The 19289-nt window shown below is 38.2% G+C and overlaps 3 protein-coding genes across 4 annotated transcripts in view; 2 read left to right on the top strand and 1 right to left on the bottom strand.

Annotated features, from left to right (window-relative positions):
- LOC105162607 overlaps positions 1 to 2513 on the top strand; it is a gene marked incomplete in the record, with an annotated part of 6953 nt that extends 4440 nt beyond the window's left edge. Inside the window, 1 exon segment of the mRNA XM_020693785.1 lies at positions 462 to 2513. Coding sequence (XP_020549444.1) covers positions 462 to 2337 — 1876 coding nt within the window.
- LOC105162477 (protein ROOT PRIMORDIUM DEFECTIVE 1) lies at positions 3222 to 5111 on the top strand. The gene is made up of 2 exons (XM_011080501.2): positions 3222 to 3712; positions 4162 to 5111. Exons 1-2 carry the CDS (start codon positions 3269 to 3271, stop codon positions 4993 to 4995), a joined length of 1278 nt encoding a protein of 425 aa, XP_011078803.1. The 5' UTR covers positions 3222 to 3268; the 3' UTR covers positions 4996 to 5111.
- Positions 5997 to 12365, bottom strand: LOC105162478 (DEAD-box ATP-dependent RNA helicase 37-like). 2 transcript variants are annotated; one of them, XM_020693786.1, is made up of 7 exons: positions 12209 to 12365; positions 11011 to 11813; positions 10819 to 10902; positions 9010 to 9252; positions 8382 to 8549; positions 7701 to 7814; positions 5997 to 6799 (listed from the first exon to the last, which is right to left on the bottom strand). In XM_020693786.1, exons 2-7 carry the CDS (start codon positions 11761 to 11763, stop codon positions 6323 to 6325), a joined length of 1839 nt encoding a protein of 612 aa, XP_020549445.1. In that variant the 5' UTR covers positions 11764 to 11813; positions 12209 to 12365; the 3' UTR covers positions 5997 to 6322. The 2 variants fall into 2 exon arrangements, with proteins under 2 accessions (XP_020549445.1, XP_011078806.1); XM_011080504.2 differs by lacking the exon at positions 12209 to 12365 and adding an exon at positions 12073 to 12166.

Here is a 19289-nt window from a genome sequence, read left to right as displayed (position 1 = left end):
TATTACTTTGGAAAAGCAGGTGTTTAACTTGTGCTATTATGAAGTTCTGGTTTATCTATGGGTGTTCTTAGAGTCTGACTTCTAAAATGGGATACCATTTTATTTCCAATTCAATATTGAATCCACAGATGAAACTTCTTGAAGAAGAAGAAAAGGAAAAGCGTGAAGAAGAAGAACGCAAGGAACGCCGGAGACTAAAAGAAAGAGAGAAAAAGCTGCGCAGAAAGGAAAGATTGAAAGAGAAGGAAAACAAGGAAAAGAAATGTGCTGAATCAAATTCAGTTCCCGTGTCTCTTGATGTTTCAAAGAAGTCACCACCTTGTGTTGATGAGGATGCTCATGTTGAGAGAAGCATGGATTCTGTCAGTGAAAAAGGTGAAGCTATTTCGACCAGTCATTTGTCTCCCAATATTCACGAGGACCAGCTTGTGATGGATGACATTTATCCAAGTGTGGTGGAGGGAAGTTGGCAACACCAGGGATTGGAGCCCCTCTTTCTCATATGATCGCTTTAAGTATTCCCGCCGCAAGCTGAAGTTTCAAAAAGATCCTCAACTGGAATCAGCTTTAAAATGGTCTGACAGGAAGAAAGGTGCAGCATTGTCAGAGAATGAGGCCATTGTTAACAAATATGAATCAAGGTTTCATGCTGATAATTTTGAGTCCATGAGGAGCATCAATGGCTTTAATAAGCAATTGAGGAGCAATGCTGCAAAGTTTAACACCAGAAATGGCTGCACAAAGTTGAGTGAAACACTCCCATGTGACAATAGTAGAATAGGTGAGAGATCAGATCCCCATGTTTGCAGCTGTAACCATCATAATGAGTATAGATCAAGACTGGACTCGCATACCACCAAAGCACTTCGAGAGACTAAATATGTGAATAAGTTGGACTCTCTTGCAGATACCTCAAAATCGTATTTTCGTGGCAGGTACAGTCAAGTTGAGGGCACACGTGAGATTAATGGCCGACCTAAAAGCAAGATCACTGCTGGCAACCCGACTACGATGAAGAAAGTTTGGGAACCATTGGATTCGCAAAAGAAATATGCTCAAAGCAACTCAGATGATGTTATCTTGAGATCGGAACGCAAAGTTGAAAATTCTGAAACCGATCAACTCCCAGAATCATCTGCTACCGCTAACTCAAATGAAGCTGTAGATACTTCAGTTGAAACTAATAATGAGGCTAATGATGTGAGGGGCCCTGAGAATTGCGGAGACAGAGAGAATCAGTTCCATGCAATGACGAAATCAGAAAAATACTCAAAGGAGGCAGTAGCAGAGGATGGGGAGGGGTGTTCTTTGGCAAGATCTCCACACAGGAGAGTAGATTCATCAATGAGCAGCTCTTCCAACTCTGATAACTGCTCCTCCTGCCTCAGTGAGGGTGACAGCAATACATCCTCCTCAAACCCCCAAAACCTGGAGTCAACTTCCACATCAGATTCAGAAGAGTCTAGCCCAAACTCTGAGGCGCGAGAAACTTCACATTGCCTTGAAAGTAGGTCCACTGAATGTTGTAGTGTTTTGGAGGACCAGAGCATAACGAGAGGGCATGACACTAAGGGCCAGACACCTGCCTCTGGAATAACCAATACTTTAGGCAGTTTGCCCACTGAAGTAGCTACATATTGTGAGAGCGGGAGAGCAAATATCAGTAGAAGTGTTCAGTCTCAAAGTGTGCCTCCGATGCACAGTCAAAACATACCCTACCCTGTCTTTCATGCTCCCTCAATGGGCTATTACCATCAGAGTCCGCTTTCCTGGCAAACTGGTCCTAATGGATTGATGTCCTATCCCCACTCCAACCATTACTTATTCGCTAATGCTTTTGGATATGATTTGAATGGTAATGGTGGGTTCATGCAGTATGGAGCCTTACAACATCTGGCACCACCATTGCTTAACCCTGCTCACATGCCTGTTTACCCCCTGGTGGCTCAAGCTAATGGAGTTAGCACAAAGGAGCATTGCAAGGGTACCAATCTGTGTGCCCCAAGAGAAGTACATCATAGCATAAACAAGGTGGACTCAGCTGAAACACATTCTGCAGAGACACCAACAGTTGTGGATGCTGGGCAAAATGGGAAATCTGATAAAATAGATAAGGGGAATAATGGTTTCTCTCTTTTCCATTTTGGTGGCCCTGTAGCTCTTTCAACAGGATTTAGTGCTGACCCTGTCTCCTTGAAAGAAGGAACTATGGGTAACACTGCTCTCGACCTATCAGATAACAGTGCTGATGGTAATCATCCCTGCAATAAGAAAGATTCTATAGAAGAATACAACTTGTTTGCTGCTAGTAATGGCATAAAGTTTTCCATCTTCTGAGATAGTTATATAGTGAGGCTATTTGGGCTTTTATTCCAGTTTTCATTACTCTATTATAAAAGCTTAGAGCAACTTAAAACCTCTTACTTTCTCGTGATACCGAGTGATGGAAGCTTTGAGTGCTTTGTAATTTGGTGCACAATAATCCTCCTCTGCAAAAAATTTAGGGTCTTTTACATTTTGGAGAGTGTTTGCTTTGATTGTTACTTACTTGCTTTTATACTTTACACATACATATAATTGAAAATTTTCATTATGTTGAACCGTATGAGATGGAACATTGTTTGCTCTGTTTTGGCATGATATGTGTAATTGTTCAACAGTATTTCTACACTAGTTATTTCAGGTGGTTGTTCTATAGGGGCTACTAGTATTCAAGTAGTCTGAAGAAATCAGACTAGTGCTTTTCTTATGAACCTTTTTGTTTGTGGAGTAACAGAAGCAAAGATGTAGTTGTGGTTCTTCCTTGTGTGAAGGAACTCTTTTACTGCAGTTCTGACCAACTTAGTCAATCGCTCGCATATATTAATGCTTGTTGATGTTTGGTCTTCTAGAATTGGATGCCTATACCAGGTGCAGTTGAAGTTGTTTTTCCTTGCATGTGTTTGAATCTTGACTGACTAAGAAGGAGAAATACAAATGTTCTTGGTGTTGATTAAATACAATATAGTTACTAGTTAGTAGGTAATGAGATTAAATAAATAGCCAAGGAAGTTTTACCTCGGAAAACCAAAAGAGGTATAAATTCATTCCTTCTAAGCAAATCCAACATTGTAATAATCACACACACCAAAAAGAATAGGAAAATAAAAAAAAAAGGACGAAGGCCCAATAGCTGACCATTACACACAAATTGGGCCTCTGAAAGCCTACCTGCCTTCTTCATAAGCTCGATACTGTCTTTCCCTCTGCAAATTCGCAGAATACAGTGATGAACTCAAAGGCGCGGTTACTCTCTTCGTTAACAAAATTCCCTTTTCATAATCTTCATCATTATCGTACAATAGCCAAAGTCCGCTTAAAATGGGTTAAAAACCGCTCACTGGATCACATTATCGACGTCCAAACCGACATTAAGGCTGCTTGCCTTATAAAAGATGCCATACTCCGCTCTCCCGCCGGCTACTTAACCTCAAAATCACTTTTGGATTCTCAAAAGCTGCTGGGTCTCACCGTCCCAACCCTCCGCTTCATCCGGAGGTATCCCACGCTTTTCGAGGAGTACCCTCATCCCAAGTACCCCTCTTTGGCGTGTTTCAAGTTGACCCAGTTGGGAAATATGATGCAAGAGAAGGAAATTAGAGTGTTTGAGGAGTGCGAAGGTGATATCGTGGAGCGGCTTTGCAGGGTTCTGATGATGACGAGGAATAAATTGGTATATATTCATCTCTCCCCTTTGTATCTCTGTGTGCGTGATGGTGGCTTTCCTTATGAAAGATTTTAGCTTTTTCTAGTCATTTTTACTTTCTTCTTTATTTTAGGTAAATCCGAGTTAAGAAGCTTTGTGTTTTATTTATGATTTTCATATAAATGTGGACGTGAAGAAGCATAATTGTTTGGAATGTTATATATTTTATCGAAGCAGGGGACTTGCAGAAATGAATTCGAGTAGAATGTAACCAATGTTTTAGTTGTATGATTACTCTTGAGGTTTTGTTAATTAACTGGAAATATGCGTATGGTTAAAACAAGTACTTTTCAAACAAGCGACATAATATTTCTGCTTCTGATCCTTGTATTTGATGGTGTTCTGGTTTTACAAGACAGCTATGCTCAAGTTCTCTTCAGTTTGATCTCAATCGCTTATGCTTTTATATGTTTCAGCTGCCGTTGCAATCTTTGCATCCATTGAAATGGGACTTAGGACTGCCAGATGATTACGACAAAAGCCTAATTAGAAAGTATCCAGATCTTTTTCGGTTGGTCAAGGCAACTAATGGATTGAATTGCTTGAAGCTTGTCGAGTGGCGGGAAGAATTTTCTGTTTCTATGTTGCAGAAGCTGAATGAGAAGAGTATAGGTGGGAGCATTGATGACAACAATGCCATATCTGGTTATAGGGAATTCAAGAGGGGAAAGGCAGCATTAGAGTTTCCGATGAGTTTCCCAAGGGGTTATGGGGCACAGAAGAAGGTGAGAGCATGGATGGATGAGTTTCAAAAGTTGCCTTACATTTCTCCCTATGAGGATTCAATGGGAATTGACCCAAATAGTGAGCTTATGGAGAAAAGGGTTGTTGGGGTGTTGCATGAGCTTTTAAGCTTGACCATTTACAAAAAGACTAAAAGAAATTACTTGAGGAGTTTGAGAGAAGAATTAAATCTTCCTCACAAGTTTACTCGTATATTTACAAGATACCCTGGGATATTTTATCTTTCACTTAAATGCAAGACTACAACTGTGGCATTGAGAGAGGGTTATCGCCGTGGTAGACTAGTTGATCCACATCCTCTTGCTCGCCACAGGGATAAACTTCACTACGTAATGAGAACTGGGTTAATTTATCGAAGCAAAGCTGCAGACATGTTACCTCATCTTGACAGTTTAGTTGATAATGCAGAAGACCAAGGAGGAGAAGAAGAAAGCGATGAAGAAGAAATCATAGTGGGTGATGAATATAATGATTCAGAGGCTGAAAGTGGTTCTGATGAGGACTAGCGGTTGATTTAACTGTAGACGAAATTATTTGTGCCAGTAGTAGAAGCGTATGAGCTCCTGAGGTAGGAAAATATAATTGAATTATTATGGTAATTCAGTATTTGATGGTTTTTTTCTGAGCTGGGACAAAGTTTGGCTTGCTCTTTTCCATGTTAGTTCACCTGAAAGTCTGTCATCTATTCGTCCTATCTTCATGTATATATGCTGCGTAAGTTCCCAAGCAGAACAAAGTGCTGGACTTCTTGATGGTATGGAGAATAAACTAGTTGGAAACACTGTTGGTGAATTGCTATCAAATAGCCTGCAGCATTGGGGTGCTTTTTCTACCCATCTTAAGTGATTGGCTCTAGATTTGAGGTGTCTGCTTGGGAAGAAATTGGACATATTTTTTAGGGTTTGAACCAATTCAAAAAAGCCCCTAAGTTGACGTGATATGGCAAACCAGCTCTATTCGCTACGCTGAAATATTTTACCGCCTCAGTATCTTCATGATATTGCAAAAGTTTCTTCCTTGCAGTTAACTGATCTTTACTGCACATTGCACGTATAATTCAACCAACGAAGATGTGCTTCTTTCTGACCTAATATTATTTATATCAATTGACTGGCATTGTTGTAGTGGCAGTTTTACTCTTGAGATTTTTGGCAACATGAGTTCCGTTCGCTTCTGCCTTTCTGATAACATCAACTTGGTTAAGGGTCCAGCTCCTCTTCGCTTCACTATGATTTCAAGCAGATTTGGGCAAAAGAAAGACGTGGTAGCCAGAGAGTCTGAGGCTATATTGAAGTTGTCCTCCTGGTATTACAATCAATATAAGCAAGAAATTATGCTTAAATACAGGCCACTGTTTTGACTGAGAGAAGGTGAACCTATGTGGAAACAAATTTGTTGTCAGCCATCACCGCCGACCCCCTGTAAGTTAAACCAAATGCTACACAAATGCCTGGTAATGTTATGATCCCTAGTGAAATTGTATGGAGCAATACATTAAGCCAAAAACTTACTACAGAAACAGAAACGTGTATTCCTATAGAATCATCACAAGAATGCCTCACGTTTGGAGGCCATCATCTACATGCTCTACATCAAGATTCCATCCCAGCAGAAAGTAAATTTAGAACAGGAGCAGTTAGAAGCGATACAGAAATAAAAAGACTTTCAGAAAGGGATCAACCCTAGTTATCAGCAGTCAGTAACTATGTACTCTGCTACCATCACATCTCTCCCGTAATCCCAAGTGGATTACACAAGTTAGTAACCATATTCTTTTCATGGATGAAAAATTATATATACTCTGCACGACAACATTAAGCATATAGTGAAACACTAATCCCACGCACTGGTCACCCCAGGACCATATCCTCCACCATAACCGTTGTAACCGCCACTGCTGCCACCTCCGTAATAGTCATTACCACTCCCACCCCTATTAAATGAGGAATCCCTTCTAAAATCACGAGCACCAAAGCGTCCACCTCCACGCCTATTTTTACTTCCATATGAAACTCGACTCGCAAACCGAGTTAACCAATCAGGTACCTCCTGATTTGCTTCCTGCATCAAACTTGCTAGTGGCTTTGCCAATGACATGTTATTCTCATTGAAGAATGCTGTAGCCAATCCTGTCTTTCCAGCACGACCCGTGCGTCCTATACGGTGGACATAGTCATCAATGTCATTTGGGAGGTCAAAGTTGATAACATGAGCAACATGTGGAATATCAAGACCACGAGCTGCCACATCGGTTGCAACTAATATTGGTGTATTTCCACTCTTAAATGATCTTAATGCCAACTCTCTTTCCTGCAACCACAAATCCACCACATTCCCATAAATTATACATAGGTGGTAAGAAAGCAACAAAAGTGCAACTAAGGTTGTGATGAGGCTTAATGCAAACATTCTGTATGAACAACCTTTCACCCAAATTTTTACCCTTGTTAAAACATTCAAGAGCAAGGGACCGTGATGAAGAAAACAGCTGAAAATCCATTGGCTAACATGCATTCGCATGACAACATCATGAGGACTACAGCACAACCCTCAATAGTGTGGCTCAATCATTCTAATAGCTTGCAAGAATTTTTCACTTCTCAGGAAAAAGATGTCCTAATGCACTGGAAATGAAACTCAAGAAGGAAACCAAAAAGGGCTCCGGCTCTCTCTGGAGATGCCCTCTTAAGGTCTCCGGTTCCAGTAGCCACTTTTCAACTTAAGAAAAATCATAGAAAGCCACACAGTCACTGGAAATGAAACTCAAGAAGAAAACCAAAAAGGGCTCCGGGTCTCTCTGGAGATGCCCTCTTAAGGTCTCCGGTTCCAGTAGCCACTTTTTGGCTTAAGAAAAATCATAGAAAGCCACACAATGGACATCATAGGTTTGTAGCAACAGATACAACTTTGCAGACTTCATGCAACAAGCACGTTCTCCTATTTCAAAGCATCACATTACCAACAACTAAGGTGCCCTAGAATTACGTCCAGTGCTTAGTTATGCAAAACTAATTACACCACACTAAATGACTGGGTTACCCCAAAAGCCGATAAATACAAATGAATAGAACTAATTGTACAAATTGACTATATTAGTATAGTAGGTTTAAAGATCAGTTCATGTCCACTCTGCTCACTAAATATCTCAAGCACATTAATAAAAAATGACAGGAAAAGTATTATAAGTATCTTAATTGCATCATCTCCTTACCTGTTGTGTTCTATCCCCATGAATAGTGGTAGCAGGAAAACCATTAAGACATAACCAATGTTCCAAAGAGTCAGCACCTTTCTTTGTTTCCACAAATACTAAAGTAAGAGCTTGCTGCAAAAATCAGCAACAATCAGGAATCAGAGATTCTCTTAACATAAATGGAAAATCAAATAAAGAGAGGAGACAGTTCCCAATATAGAGAAAGCCAAAAAAGTAAATATGAAAGATGAACCGTCCAATTAACATTATTTGGAAGAGAAACTGCTCACACGAAGGACAATACTACTAGAAACTCAACATCATAGCCAAAAACTAAATGGGCCAAACAAGTTGCCCCTTTAGCTGTTGAGGAGTTAGACAACAGATTTTATCTGATTACTCATTAATATGAATAAAATATTTATATCTTTAACATGTTCGAAATGGACTTTGTCGACAATGAACAATCAATTTATGATTAGCAAGCTGAATTGATTCTAAATTCATGGATTTTCAGAGGTAAGTTATGTATTGAGGGGGGGAGAGAAACTGGACCTAAATAAACCAAAAACAATTAAAACAAATAAAATTTACTAATTTGATAATTAGATAAGTCTTCTTATGATCAATTAACCATATAAATAAGACCTAAAGGTCCAACAAAATAAATTATTTATATTCACCAGAACATCAACCTACCTTTCCTTGAGCTCCATTTGCCCTCTGCGCATGAAGAAGATCCATCAAATAACTTCTCTTGTCACTCTCATGAACAAATTCAACTCTTTGAACAATCAAGTCTGTACTGGAACCAACCCTTCCAACTGTCAAAAAGATGTAGTTTGAAAGAAAATCGGACGCCATTCTCTGCACAACAACAGCATGAGATTTCAGAAGATTACTGACAAACTATGTAATGATATCCATGACAACAGCAGCATCCTTCCATTTACATTACATCCAATTCTTAGTAAAGGATACAGCAGATGACAAAACAATTCTTACACAATTATGCAATCATGTCCGTACTCTTCCAGAAATTGGATAACTTCATTTAATTTTTAAGTCCGCTTTCCTTCCCTAAAAGCTCTTCTCAATTTTTCTTTCTAAAAGTCGAAGCTAGAAATTAACAAGTTACTTAATGCCTAACATCAAAGATTAGATTTGGAAATGTTACAATATAAAGGTGCCCAGTTTCCACCCCAACCAACAACAAAAGCTGATTCTTCTAACATGTAAATATTTTGTATAAAAAAGTTTAAGTACAATTCAGTAGGGGGGTGGGGAAGTGAAGTTGAGAAAACTAGAAAACATTTATAAAAATGACCTGGATCTCTTTTGGAAAAGTGGCACTAAACAGCATTGTCTGTCTTTCGCCACGAGGAGGCATATCCATCTGTTCCACTATCTTTCTGATTTGAGGCTCAAAACCCATATCCAGCATTCTATCTGCCTCGTCAAGAGCCAAATATCTTATCATTTGTAATGAGACTTTGGCTCTCTCAAGCAAATCAACCAATCTTCCAGGAGTTGCCACCAGAATGTCAACTCCCCTTTCAAGTTCCCGTAGCTGCATAGAAACTAATACATTCGGTCACCTGTACATAGTAACAATTATAACAAAGACTTCACATGGGCATGTGGCAGGACATCTATATTCAGAATGGCCCAACTTTTACAAAATAATAAGAAAAGAATCCTTATGACAACTATAGAAGTATCTGACTCAAAAACAGCAAACTAAACCTGAAAATCCTCAATCAGCATGCAGCAGTACAATAAAATGGTCAAGAAAGACACCAACAAAATTCTGTTTCAAACCAAATTGCGTCACTTTTCTTAGGGCCGAGTGCATTGGATAATGGGCTTTCAAGTCGTTTTAATAATAGCTAAGGGGGAGAACACAATGATGATATAACTAGTTAATTAACTGTTTTTCCTCCAGCATCCTTTACATCAGCTATAAATAGTAAACATCCCCTTGGAGTATCACATTTTCAGATTATGCCAATTTAATCACCATCATGTATGCCCAAATCAGCAGCAAGAAAACAGATAGCATAATATTTTACGTTAAAACCAAGACGTGACAAGAATGGCCAAATATATCCATTTTAAATTTTAGAAGAAAAAATACCAATTGCGAAATAAGAAATCAGCAAAATAGGCAGGTTCTGGACAAATTACAAAATCTCTGAGAGAGAGGATTGAGATTATACTTCCATGTACAAACTAGAGCAACGTCATAAATGATGCTCGGCTCCTCCATCTCCATAAAGCTACACAGACAATCACTTACTCACAAACTTCTTGTGGGACTAAGCTACGGCACAGCCAGCAGTTGAAGCCAATTATAGTCTTACATATCCCACAGTGAACTTTATAAATCATGTTGAAAATTAGCAGTTGTTTACATATATTGAACACAAACACACACATATCTTCAGGTATTGATATTCATTCAATTAAAAAAAACTAATACATGGAAGTAAAGTTAAAAAGTCCATCTACATATTCACTACAAACTCAAAAAATCAGGAAGAAAAATTAATTTTTCAACCATAAATCAATCAGAGTACAATAAGTAAGTATACTCTAGCAGTAGCAGGTAAACATGAAAACCAAATGAACTTGCATTAACAAATCTAATGAGACAGTATGTGATACAAAGTTTCAATGAACTTCTCACTTAGCTTTGGTAAATATTTCAACTTGAACTTAGAATACCTATATAGATCTAGCAATTATCACCTTAACAGGACAAAATAAGTAATCAACAAGGCAGAGAAATCTTCAAAACTCTGTCTCCATGTGTGTGTGTGTGTTCTCTAGCGTGAGAGAGTTAAAAAAGAGATTTTTCATGGAAATGCATGTAGTGCATTACAATTGGCTAGCTTCTTGATCTTAATGCACTAAATTATCTTTTCCAAGTGTACTAATGGTCATGTGTATTTTCACTTTGGGAATCAATTAAATGGTGCTCCAAAAGAGACTTCTACAAGTTGTAGACACATACATCCAGTGCTCATATTAACCACGCACTTTAGCTTCAGTCCTCAAACATAAAAGATGCATCAAACTCATGTTTGAACCCTAAATGGAAATGAATATATATTAAATAAAATGCCAAATTAACCTGCTGATTTATTGGTGCTCCTCCATACGCAACAACTACTCTAACACCAGTTTGATAGGAAAACTTTCTAGCTTCCTCGTGTATCTGCAGATCAAATGCAATTGAGCTGTCAAAATTTCCTACTTCAGAGGAAAGATATCAAAAAATCTTAGGGATGGTGTGGAAGTAATGCTCATAAAATGGCATGCCCACCTGCATTGAGAGTTCTCTTGTTGGTGAAAGAATAAGACCTAAGGGAAATACAGTGCGGACACCACGTGGTCGCTGCGGAAAATGACCTCTCATAATTCCACTAATAATTGGGAAGCAAAAGGCAGCAGTCTTGCCTGAGCCAGTCTGAGCACAAGCCATCAGATCTCGTCCTGCCAGGGCAATTGGTATTGCATGTCGCTGGACAGGGGTTGGTTTCACATACTTGCACCTGCGAATATTCAGATTAAGCGCATCCCCCAAATCTATTTCTGCAAATGTATTCACGGGTGGCGGCACATTATCCCCACTTGTATCCACGGGAATATCCTCATATGCATCAAAGTTAATGCCAGTATTCTCCTGCTCATTAAACGCGGCCTCTGTGTCAGCATCCACATCATCCTTACCAAAAGGGTTGACCTCACGTTCCCTGCCACCCCAACCACCTCGGCCACCCCAACCACCACTGCCACGACCACCACCACCGTATCCTTGACGTCCATAATCAGACCTCGAACCAACCCATCGTGACCCACTAGTGGGTCCGCCATAACCAGAGCGGTCATTAACGGATGGTGGTCCAGTAAGTGAAGGAGCAGGTGGGTCCGCTGCTGGAGGTCTGTTCCTAAGGTGGGGAGGAACATAGGCAGGCTTGGTGGGAGCTGATGAGCGTTCACTTCCACCACTAGTCCCAGCATTATCGGAAGATCCAGTAGCTACATTGTCAACAGCATCCGCCCATGAAGTCCTCATTTTCCCAGAAGAGTTGTTCAAAAGATCGATCTCAGCGTAATACACAACACCTGCGATCCCAAGAGTGGTGAGAAATTAAACTACCAACTTTTTCATATATCAAAGTTCAAAACCATTGTTCCGGAAACAGAAACAAGTATAAAAGTTAGATCATGGATCAAAACGAATCAAAGCAATCTAACCTATAAAATAAACTTAAAAAATGAATGGAAATAAATAGATATAAAAACAGCGGAGCAGTGGGTGAATAGTGAAGAAAATGATTTTTCTACAAAAGATTCTCAGGGTTGCTGTGTGGCTCTAACTCACAGGGTCACATACAAAGAGATGAACAGACAACAATTTGGATCGTGTCCGGTAGAATGTATGGGGCAGGGAGACAGAGACGTATATAGATAAGCAGAAAGCACATCACAGTAAGGTACCAACCAACCAACCAACTTACCTGAGTGTAAATGCAGAGGAGTAGAGAGAGAAAGAAGTAAAGGGTGGGTGTATGATGTTTTGGTAGAAAGAGAAGAATTTTGAAAACCCTAGCCAGAAAATAATGGGGAGAAAATATAGGAAGAGAAGCAGCAGGCGAGAGAAGGGAGAGAAGGAGAGTTGGAGTTACTTTTATATATATATATATTATAATATTAATCGGTCGGAGTCGGACAACAAAACAAATAATAATATTAATTTCTTTTTCTTTTCAACAATTTATTTTACTACAACAACAACTACTCTTTGTATGCGTATGCGTATGTGTATGTGTGTGCGTATGCGTATGTGTGTGTGCGTGTACGTATGTACTCATCAACTCTAATAATCAATCCTAAATATATATTAATACTTAATCAATAATAAATATATATTCCTACTTCTCTTTCCCCTGTCGTCAATCTCCTCTTGTTACTTTTTCACTTTCCGCAGATAAAATTCAAACTCACGTTACCACCTCCTACCTTCCTCCTCTCCTCTCATTCCTCTTTTTTCCTCAATAATATATTTTCTTATTAACTATTTATTTAAATTAATTCAAAAAATATATTACTCATAAATATTATTCTTATATTAATAATATCATGTTTTGATACATTACAATTAATTATTTTTTCTTTCTTCAAGTCATAGCTCCTATATATATTAATTAAGTACGAAATGATTATATATGGATGTCGACCCTCAAAGAATATAAATCTGAAATACTATATTTATACAATCAAAGTACGAAAATATTAAGTTTAACTAAATTGGGATTTAAATTTTGAAGTTATTCAAAATCAACAAATTGAATGAAATCTTAGAATATGTAATAATTGATGTGGTGGTGATTTTAATGAAAGGATGAAATTGAAATTTTACTCTCGACACAATACTCACCAGCTGAAATTAATTATAGAGAGAGAATTTTTTGGAGAGGGTGTATTACCATTGTAAATAAATGGATACCACCAACACATACATTATATAACCACCCACTCTTGGAAGAGTTACTAGGATGAGTAAATCATATGAGAGTAAGAACACACAAGAAGTATCTAGGGCCTTAATTTACTTCGGACAACTATTGAGTCATATATTGAATAAGTTAATAAGTCCAAGATTTATAATCCAAGCCCTCGAACCGGATTTAGGCGTCAAGTCGAGATTGGTGCCTCAAGCTAGCGGGCGGCACCTTGAGCACGAGGCACTTTGTTGGAGGATTCCCAGAGTCTAGCTCGAGGCACCAGTCTCAAGATAGAAGAGGTGCCCAGCTCGTGCCTCGAGCTGGAGGAAATCCCCGGTAGAAGAGGTGCCTCGAGCTGGCAAGCTCGCACTCCCGAGGTTCGAGTCCTCGAGCGCTCTGGGAGGAGGCGCACAATATCGCGTCCCATGGGTTTTGAATCCAAGTCAAAAGGGTAGAAGTAGAAACCTCAATCACTCCACCATCAAGTATTTTTTGTCAATTTTATTCTCACTCTCTATTAGTAGAGGTTATTCAGAGTTATGGTATTCGTTTTAGTCATTCTTTACGCCGACATCATCTTCAAGAGATGAAATCCACATTACACTAGAAGATTTTCATATATTGTGGATGTGCAATCAGTCACCATATTGTTTTCTGCTATCAATGATGGGAGGTACTTTTACTTCTATCCCTACTTGGGGTGTAAATTTTTCTGGAGGGGTTTGCCTCTTCTCGGCTTCGAGGTGGATGGGGAAGAGTTAACAACTTTTACTTATGGTGATGAAGCCCCCCAAGACCTTGGGGAAAGTCGAGTGGCGTACTGATTTCTTTTTCTTTTTTGATTATATGGATGCTGCTTCAAGGGGTAATTTTCTTCTGACTCATATGGTCGAAAATTTTGGTATGTAATTCAACATTTAGTACTTGGGATGAATTTCTTCCGACTCACATGCTCCAATATTTTGGTATGTAACTAGGCAGTATTTCGCATCTATGAACGTTGTCTTTACACTTGATAAGTTCTATTTTCGTTCTTTTATGCTTTATTTTCGTCGGGTGTTGCCTCAAGGGATGTTTTTACTCATGCCGCAGAGTTGATTTTTTTACCAACTTCACAATGTGTCAAGGGCCACCTGCACACTCGGCACCCTTGACACGCATTTCGGCCACTCAACCGTTCTACATGGCCTACCAATCAACCTTCACCGACAGACGCTGGACTTCCGTAGTCTTAGAGTTTTAGGTGCTTGGTTTTTTACTTTGCTTTGTTTTGTTTAGATTGCTCAGGGGATGTTAAGCTTCCCGAGGTGCGTTTTTTAATCTTTTTAATGTCTATTGCTTTCAATAGGATTTTCTTTATTAAGCCTATAATAGAGGGGGGAATGAGTTCAAGAAGCTTGATTTAGTGACGTGTTAGAGTCCCCCTCAAGGCGATCCCCTTGCTCTAGCATCATTGTCCACTATATACGCATTTTTCAGTTCAATAAAATCTCCTTTCTGAAATTGCTTGTGCAATTTGCTGTCGTTGCTGTTGTTGCTCTCATTATTGTGATTCTTGTCGGCGCGTTGCTTTAGTGCCGAGCGGGAGTGTATTGCGATTGGCGGAAGTAGTCAGCGGACTACTAGCCACATGGTGTGCGTTGCGGAAGGCACCTCATGAGAGGTGGTATCAGAGCCTCGTGCCGAGATAGGGCCGACGCGGGTTGCTGTGACCCAAATAAATCCTGCTGCGAGAGTGTCGGGGCAAGATGCGGAGAGCCCGTGACATGCAACATCGCCTAGCGAGCGAGCTGAGAACCCAGAGGACGGATACTCCCGGTTGACTGAATTGGAGGGGAAGGTCTCTTCCCTGGAATCTGAGATCACGGTGTTGAATTTCAGAGCTGGACGAATGTCGGCAGGTGATCCAAGAGATGGTTGGTGCCTTTGGAGGCGATGGCTTTGCCGATATACAGCGGCACATGGAACAAATGTCTATTTAGATAGGTCTACTCCAATGTGTAGTGGGTAACGCCCTTGTTGTTGCTCATGACCCCGGTGCTAGGCTTCGAATTCCCGAACCGAAAGCCTATAGCGGTGCTCGTGATGAGAAGGAGGTCGAGAACTTTCTTTTTGACATGGAACAGTACTTCCTTGCGGCAGACGTGCAGGACGAGGCAAGGAAGGTGTCGACTGCGATCATGTATCTGACTGGTGATGCCAAGTTGTGGTGGCGTACCAAGTATGCGGAGATATAGGCCCATCAAGTGCGGCTTGATACATTGGCCCTTCTTCGGGAGGCGATCCGAGAGCAGTTCTTCCCGGAGAATGTTTAGTACAATGCCAGGCGAGCATTGCGAAAATTGAAGCATACAGGTTCCGTGCGGGAATATGTGAAAGCTACGTCAACTTTTCTTAAAGAAATGAAGCTAGTCATCCTTCTTTTTTTTTTTTTCCCAAAACTTTGGAAAGTTACTTTTAAAAACAAAACTTAAAAATCAAATGGAGTTCACCAAAAATTTGGAAAAATATGTCTCCAAAATTCAAAGGAGCATCTTTCTTACATTTTTCAGCTTCGGTTCAAGTTTTCGGTGAAATCAAAAAAAAGGAGGCAAGAACATGAATCTTACAGACGATAGACGAAGCTTGTAGAAGGAAAGATGAAAGACTTCCACTTCCAAGACTCCAAAATGGATGGAAGAAACAAAAAATGTACTTGTTGTCACTTTTTTAACACAAATTGGAAAAAGATGCTAGCCTTGTACTAATTTAATACCACCTCCTTAGATGATATTACTTATACAAGAGAAACAATATATAGATTTGTACAGGGCCTCCATACAAGAAAGTAAACATCATATTAATCTATACTAATTTTCTTATACATGCTAGTATATCAAAGTAAATAGGGCCTTAGGGCATGATTGGTGCGTAGGAATGGAACGAATTTTGAGGAATGGAATAAAGAAGATAAATGAAACGCATTGAATAGCATTTCTATAATTGGTTTATCCAACAAATTACAAGGCAATAGAATTGTCATTCTTTAGTTCCTTAACATAATTGATAATTAGAAAATAATGATTAGTAATAAAATAAAATTAATTTTATGATAAATTTTCTTTTATATAATCAATTGGTGGATAGATTCTAACATGGGTTACGTATTATCAAGGAAGTCATAACCCAACAGGCACAACAAATTGCTTCTCCATCCGATGATACTCCCACAACATCCTACAAGCAAAGAAGAAGTTCTAGTCGAATGTCTATTAGTTCAGTTGAACGTTATGATATTGTGGTGGATATAGCTGGTCCTTCTACAGTTTATACACCTCAAGATTATTACGTGCCTCAACCGTCTCAAGATTATTATATGCCTTAACCGCCTCAAGATGATTAGTTTCAATTAACTCCATATATGCCGAACCAAACACAAGATTATACTTCACAAGTACATCTTCCTTATGTTGTTAGTACATGCACACTTTATCATTTTTGGTGGATTCCTTGGCCTGTCGAGGAATTCACCTAGTTGATGATCGATGTACTGTACTTATGTACCCCTCCTTTTTTTTATTTAATAAAATTTACATTTTATCGAAAAAACTGCACGATTGTCTATATAGTCTGTGGGCTTTGTTGTGATGTTAGAGTAAATATGAACACATAGAACGAGCATGACAAAGAAAGAGACCAATACCAAACACTCATTTTATTCACTAAATAATATTACATAATGTCGAACATTGTCAAAACAGATTACATCTAGACCAATCTAATTGGCTTTCTGGCCATCTATCCTAACAAAAACCCATCTTAACCCTTTTTTGTTTTTGTTTTTCAAATCACCTGTTGCAGATGCTAAGAAGAAGAGATTATGACTAGAAGAATGAACCTTCATGACCCAAAGTTGAGCGATTTTCCATTTTCTTCTTTATTTCGGCCACCTCTTTTTCCATTTTGTGCAACAAATTCACATTCTTCTATTTTGTTCATTTTGCAAAGGAGCCCATATATGATTTTTTTCGCCCATGTGCATATTGGTGGGTTTTTCGATTGTAGAAGTCGAATGACGCCGTTTTTTCATAAATTGAAACTAGATTTGGGTTGAAAGAGAGAAAATGGTGGAGGAATCCCAATTTTTTAATTTTATCCTCTTTTCTATCAAGTCTGGTATATTTTTTCTCCCCAAATACGCATCACATGAGAAGCATGTGCGCCTCTTTAACGGCAACTAACATATTCCGTCAATTATCTGACGGTGGGATCAAAATTGAGATAAATCAAAAGATATTATCCTGAAATTGAGATTTTTGTAATAAGTGGGATAAAAATTGAATATGGCCTAATATGTGGACCAAAAATGAAATTTTAGCAATTATTTACCATAATTTTTAATCCATAGTTATTAAAATTGTAGCCAATAGTCATTTTTTTCTAGTGTAATAATTTATAATGAACTAACACATACTATTATTATTGCGATTGAAAATTTACAATTCAATTTTGAAAAAAATTCATGGAGAAATTAATTGTACAACTATTCATCTCATGATTTATTTCGAAAAAATACAATATTTTTAATACTTTACAAGCTTTTTATTTTATATTTAACAAATGAATCTTTAATTTAATTAATCTAATTACTTTTCATAAACAATGAATAATGTAAATTTAGTTGTATTATATTATATTACAAGTTGTATTGAAAATATTGTCATCTTATTACCGGGTTATTTATTTTTTTATTATAAAAAAAATTATATTAATATAATTTATTATAATACTATAATCTTAATATGTCGAGTCATGATTTGAAATCACGACTCGACTAAAAAATAGTTTTTTTTTTCCACAAAAATACCCAAGTCACGTTTTGTCGTGATTTGTAATCACGATTTGGACCATTACCCAAGTCACGTTTTGTCGTGATTTGTAATCACGACTTGGGCCATTTTTTATTTTTAAATTTCATTTAATTAAATTTTGTTATAAGTTAATTATATAAAATTAATTTTTTAACAACATAGTAAAGTTCAAAAAATTATAATATTAAAATTGTCTTAATTTAAAAAATTATAATTAAGTGTACAAATATAATAGTATATATTTTTTTGTACAATTATAAAAAATACAATGAGGCACAATTATTCTTGCTAGATATGTTTCTTCCTATTGTTATGATCATTCATAACTTTTTGAGAGGAGACTCCTACCTGGCACATCTACTTGGTAGCTTTCTTTGGTAACAGTCCGGTGCTATAGTTTTTTGCAACATTCTGAGCTCTCAATGCAACTTCCTTTGACTTGTGCTTCTTTCCTCTTCGGTGTTCGTTCAGAGCTAGCTCACTGGTGGCATTAACTCGGCCAATTACTCTATAAGATATCCAAATAATATGGGCACTCCCAAAATACACAAAAACTTCAATGCGAGAAGAGACAATCCATCGCTGTATAATTCACCACCAAAATACACAAAAACTTCAATTCAAAAAGATGAAGTAGACATAGTTAGCAAGAAATAGAGAAATAATGCATGATTGTATTTGAGATAGCAAAGAGTGAATGGGTTGTTGCGTCTATCTGTTTGAAGCACATAAGCCCAGCTATTTATACACGCAATCGAACCTATCACCAACTTTTTTATATAAAAAAAATTGAACGATGTGTTAGTTTTATTTAATTACAAGGCGATGTTCGCAGTGATGGGTCAATCAATGTGACCTGTCAGCATTATATTAAATTTAAATTTGACAACCGAACGTCTATAAAAGGCTGGGATTTACTCATTCAAGCATTTTCAAATCAAACATCTCGTGTTACTTTCAATCATAAGAGTTTACTGTGTTATATTCTTACAAATATTTTGTGTGGGGTTACACAAATTAATTTTTTGTACAAATGGATAGACACTCTGTGTACGACCCTGTGACCTAGATGCCGTACTACAGGCACGGCGTGCGGATGGTACCTTATGGACTCATTTTCAACAAAATAATCTTTCCGTACGTGTACAATAAATCTTACACCAAATAGGATTTTATGGAATTTACAGATGCGGACGCCTTCAATTACAGATGCGGAGAGGTGGCGATCGGAGACGCACAATTTT

The sequence above is a fragment of the Sesamum indicum genome, linkage group LG5 (genome assembly GCF_000512975.1).
Source record: "Sesamum indicum cultivar Zhongzhi No. 13 linkage group LG5, S_indicum_v1.0, whole genome shotgun sequence".
Classification (NCBI taxonomy): Eukaryota; Viridiplantae; Streptophyta; class Magnoliopsida; order Lamiales; family Pedaliaceae; genus Sesamum; species Sesamum indicum.
Note: the sequence above shows the minus strand (reverse complement) of the source record. Positions and strands in the feature narration are given on the sequence as shown.

Coding starts and splice junctions, on each gene's coding strand:
- LOC105162478 (XM_020693786.1), bottom strand. CDS start 11,763: ATGAGGACTTCATGGGCGGATGCTGTTGACAATGTAGCTACTGGATCT. Junction 10,903..11,010: donor CAAGAGAACTCTCAATGCAG/GTGGGCATGCCA, acceptor TTTGATCTGCAG/ATACACGAGGAAGCTAGAAA. Junction 6,800..7,700: donor ATGGGGATAGAACACAACAG/GTAAGGAGATGA, acceptor TTGTGGTTGCAG/GAAAGAGAGTTGGCATTAAG.
- LOC105162477 (XM_011080501.2), top strand. CDS start 3,269: ATGAACTCAAAGGCGCGGTTACTCTCTTCGTTAACAAAATTCCCTTTT. Junction 3,713..4,161: donor TGATGACGAGGAATAAATTG/GTATATATTCAT, acceptor TATATGTTTCAG/CTGCCGTTGCAATCTTTGCA.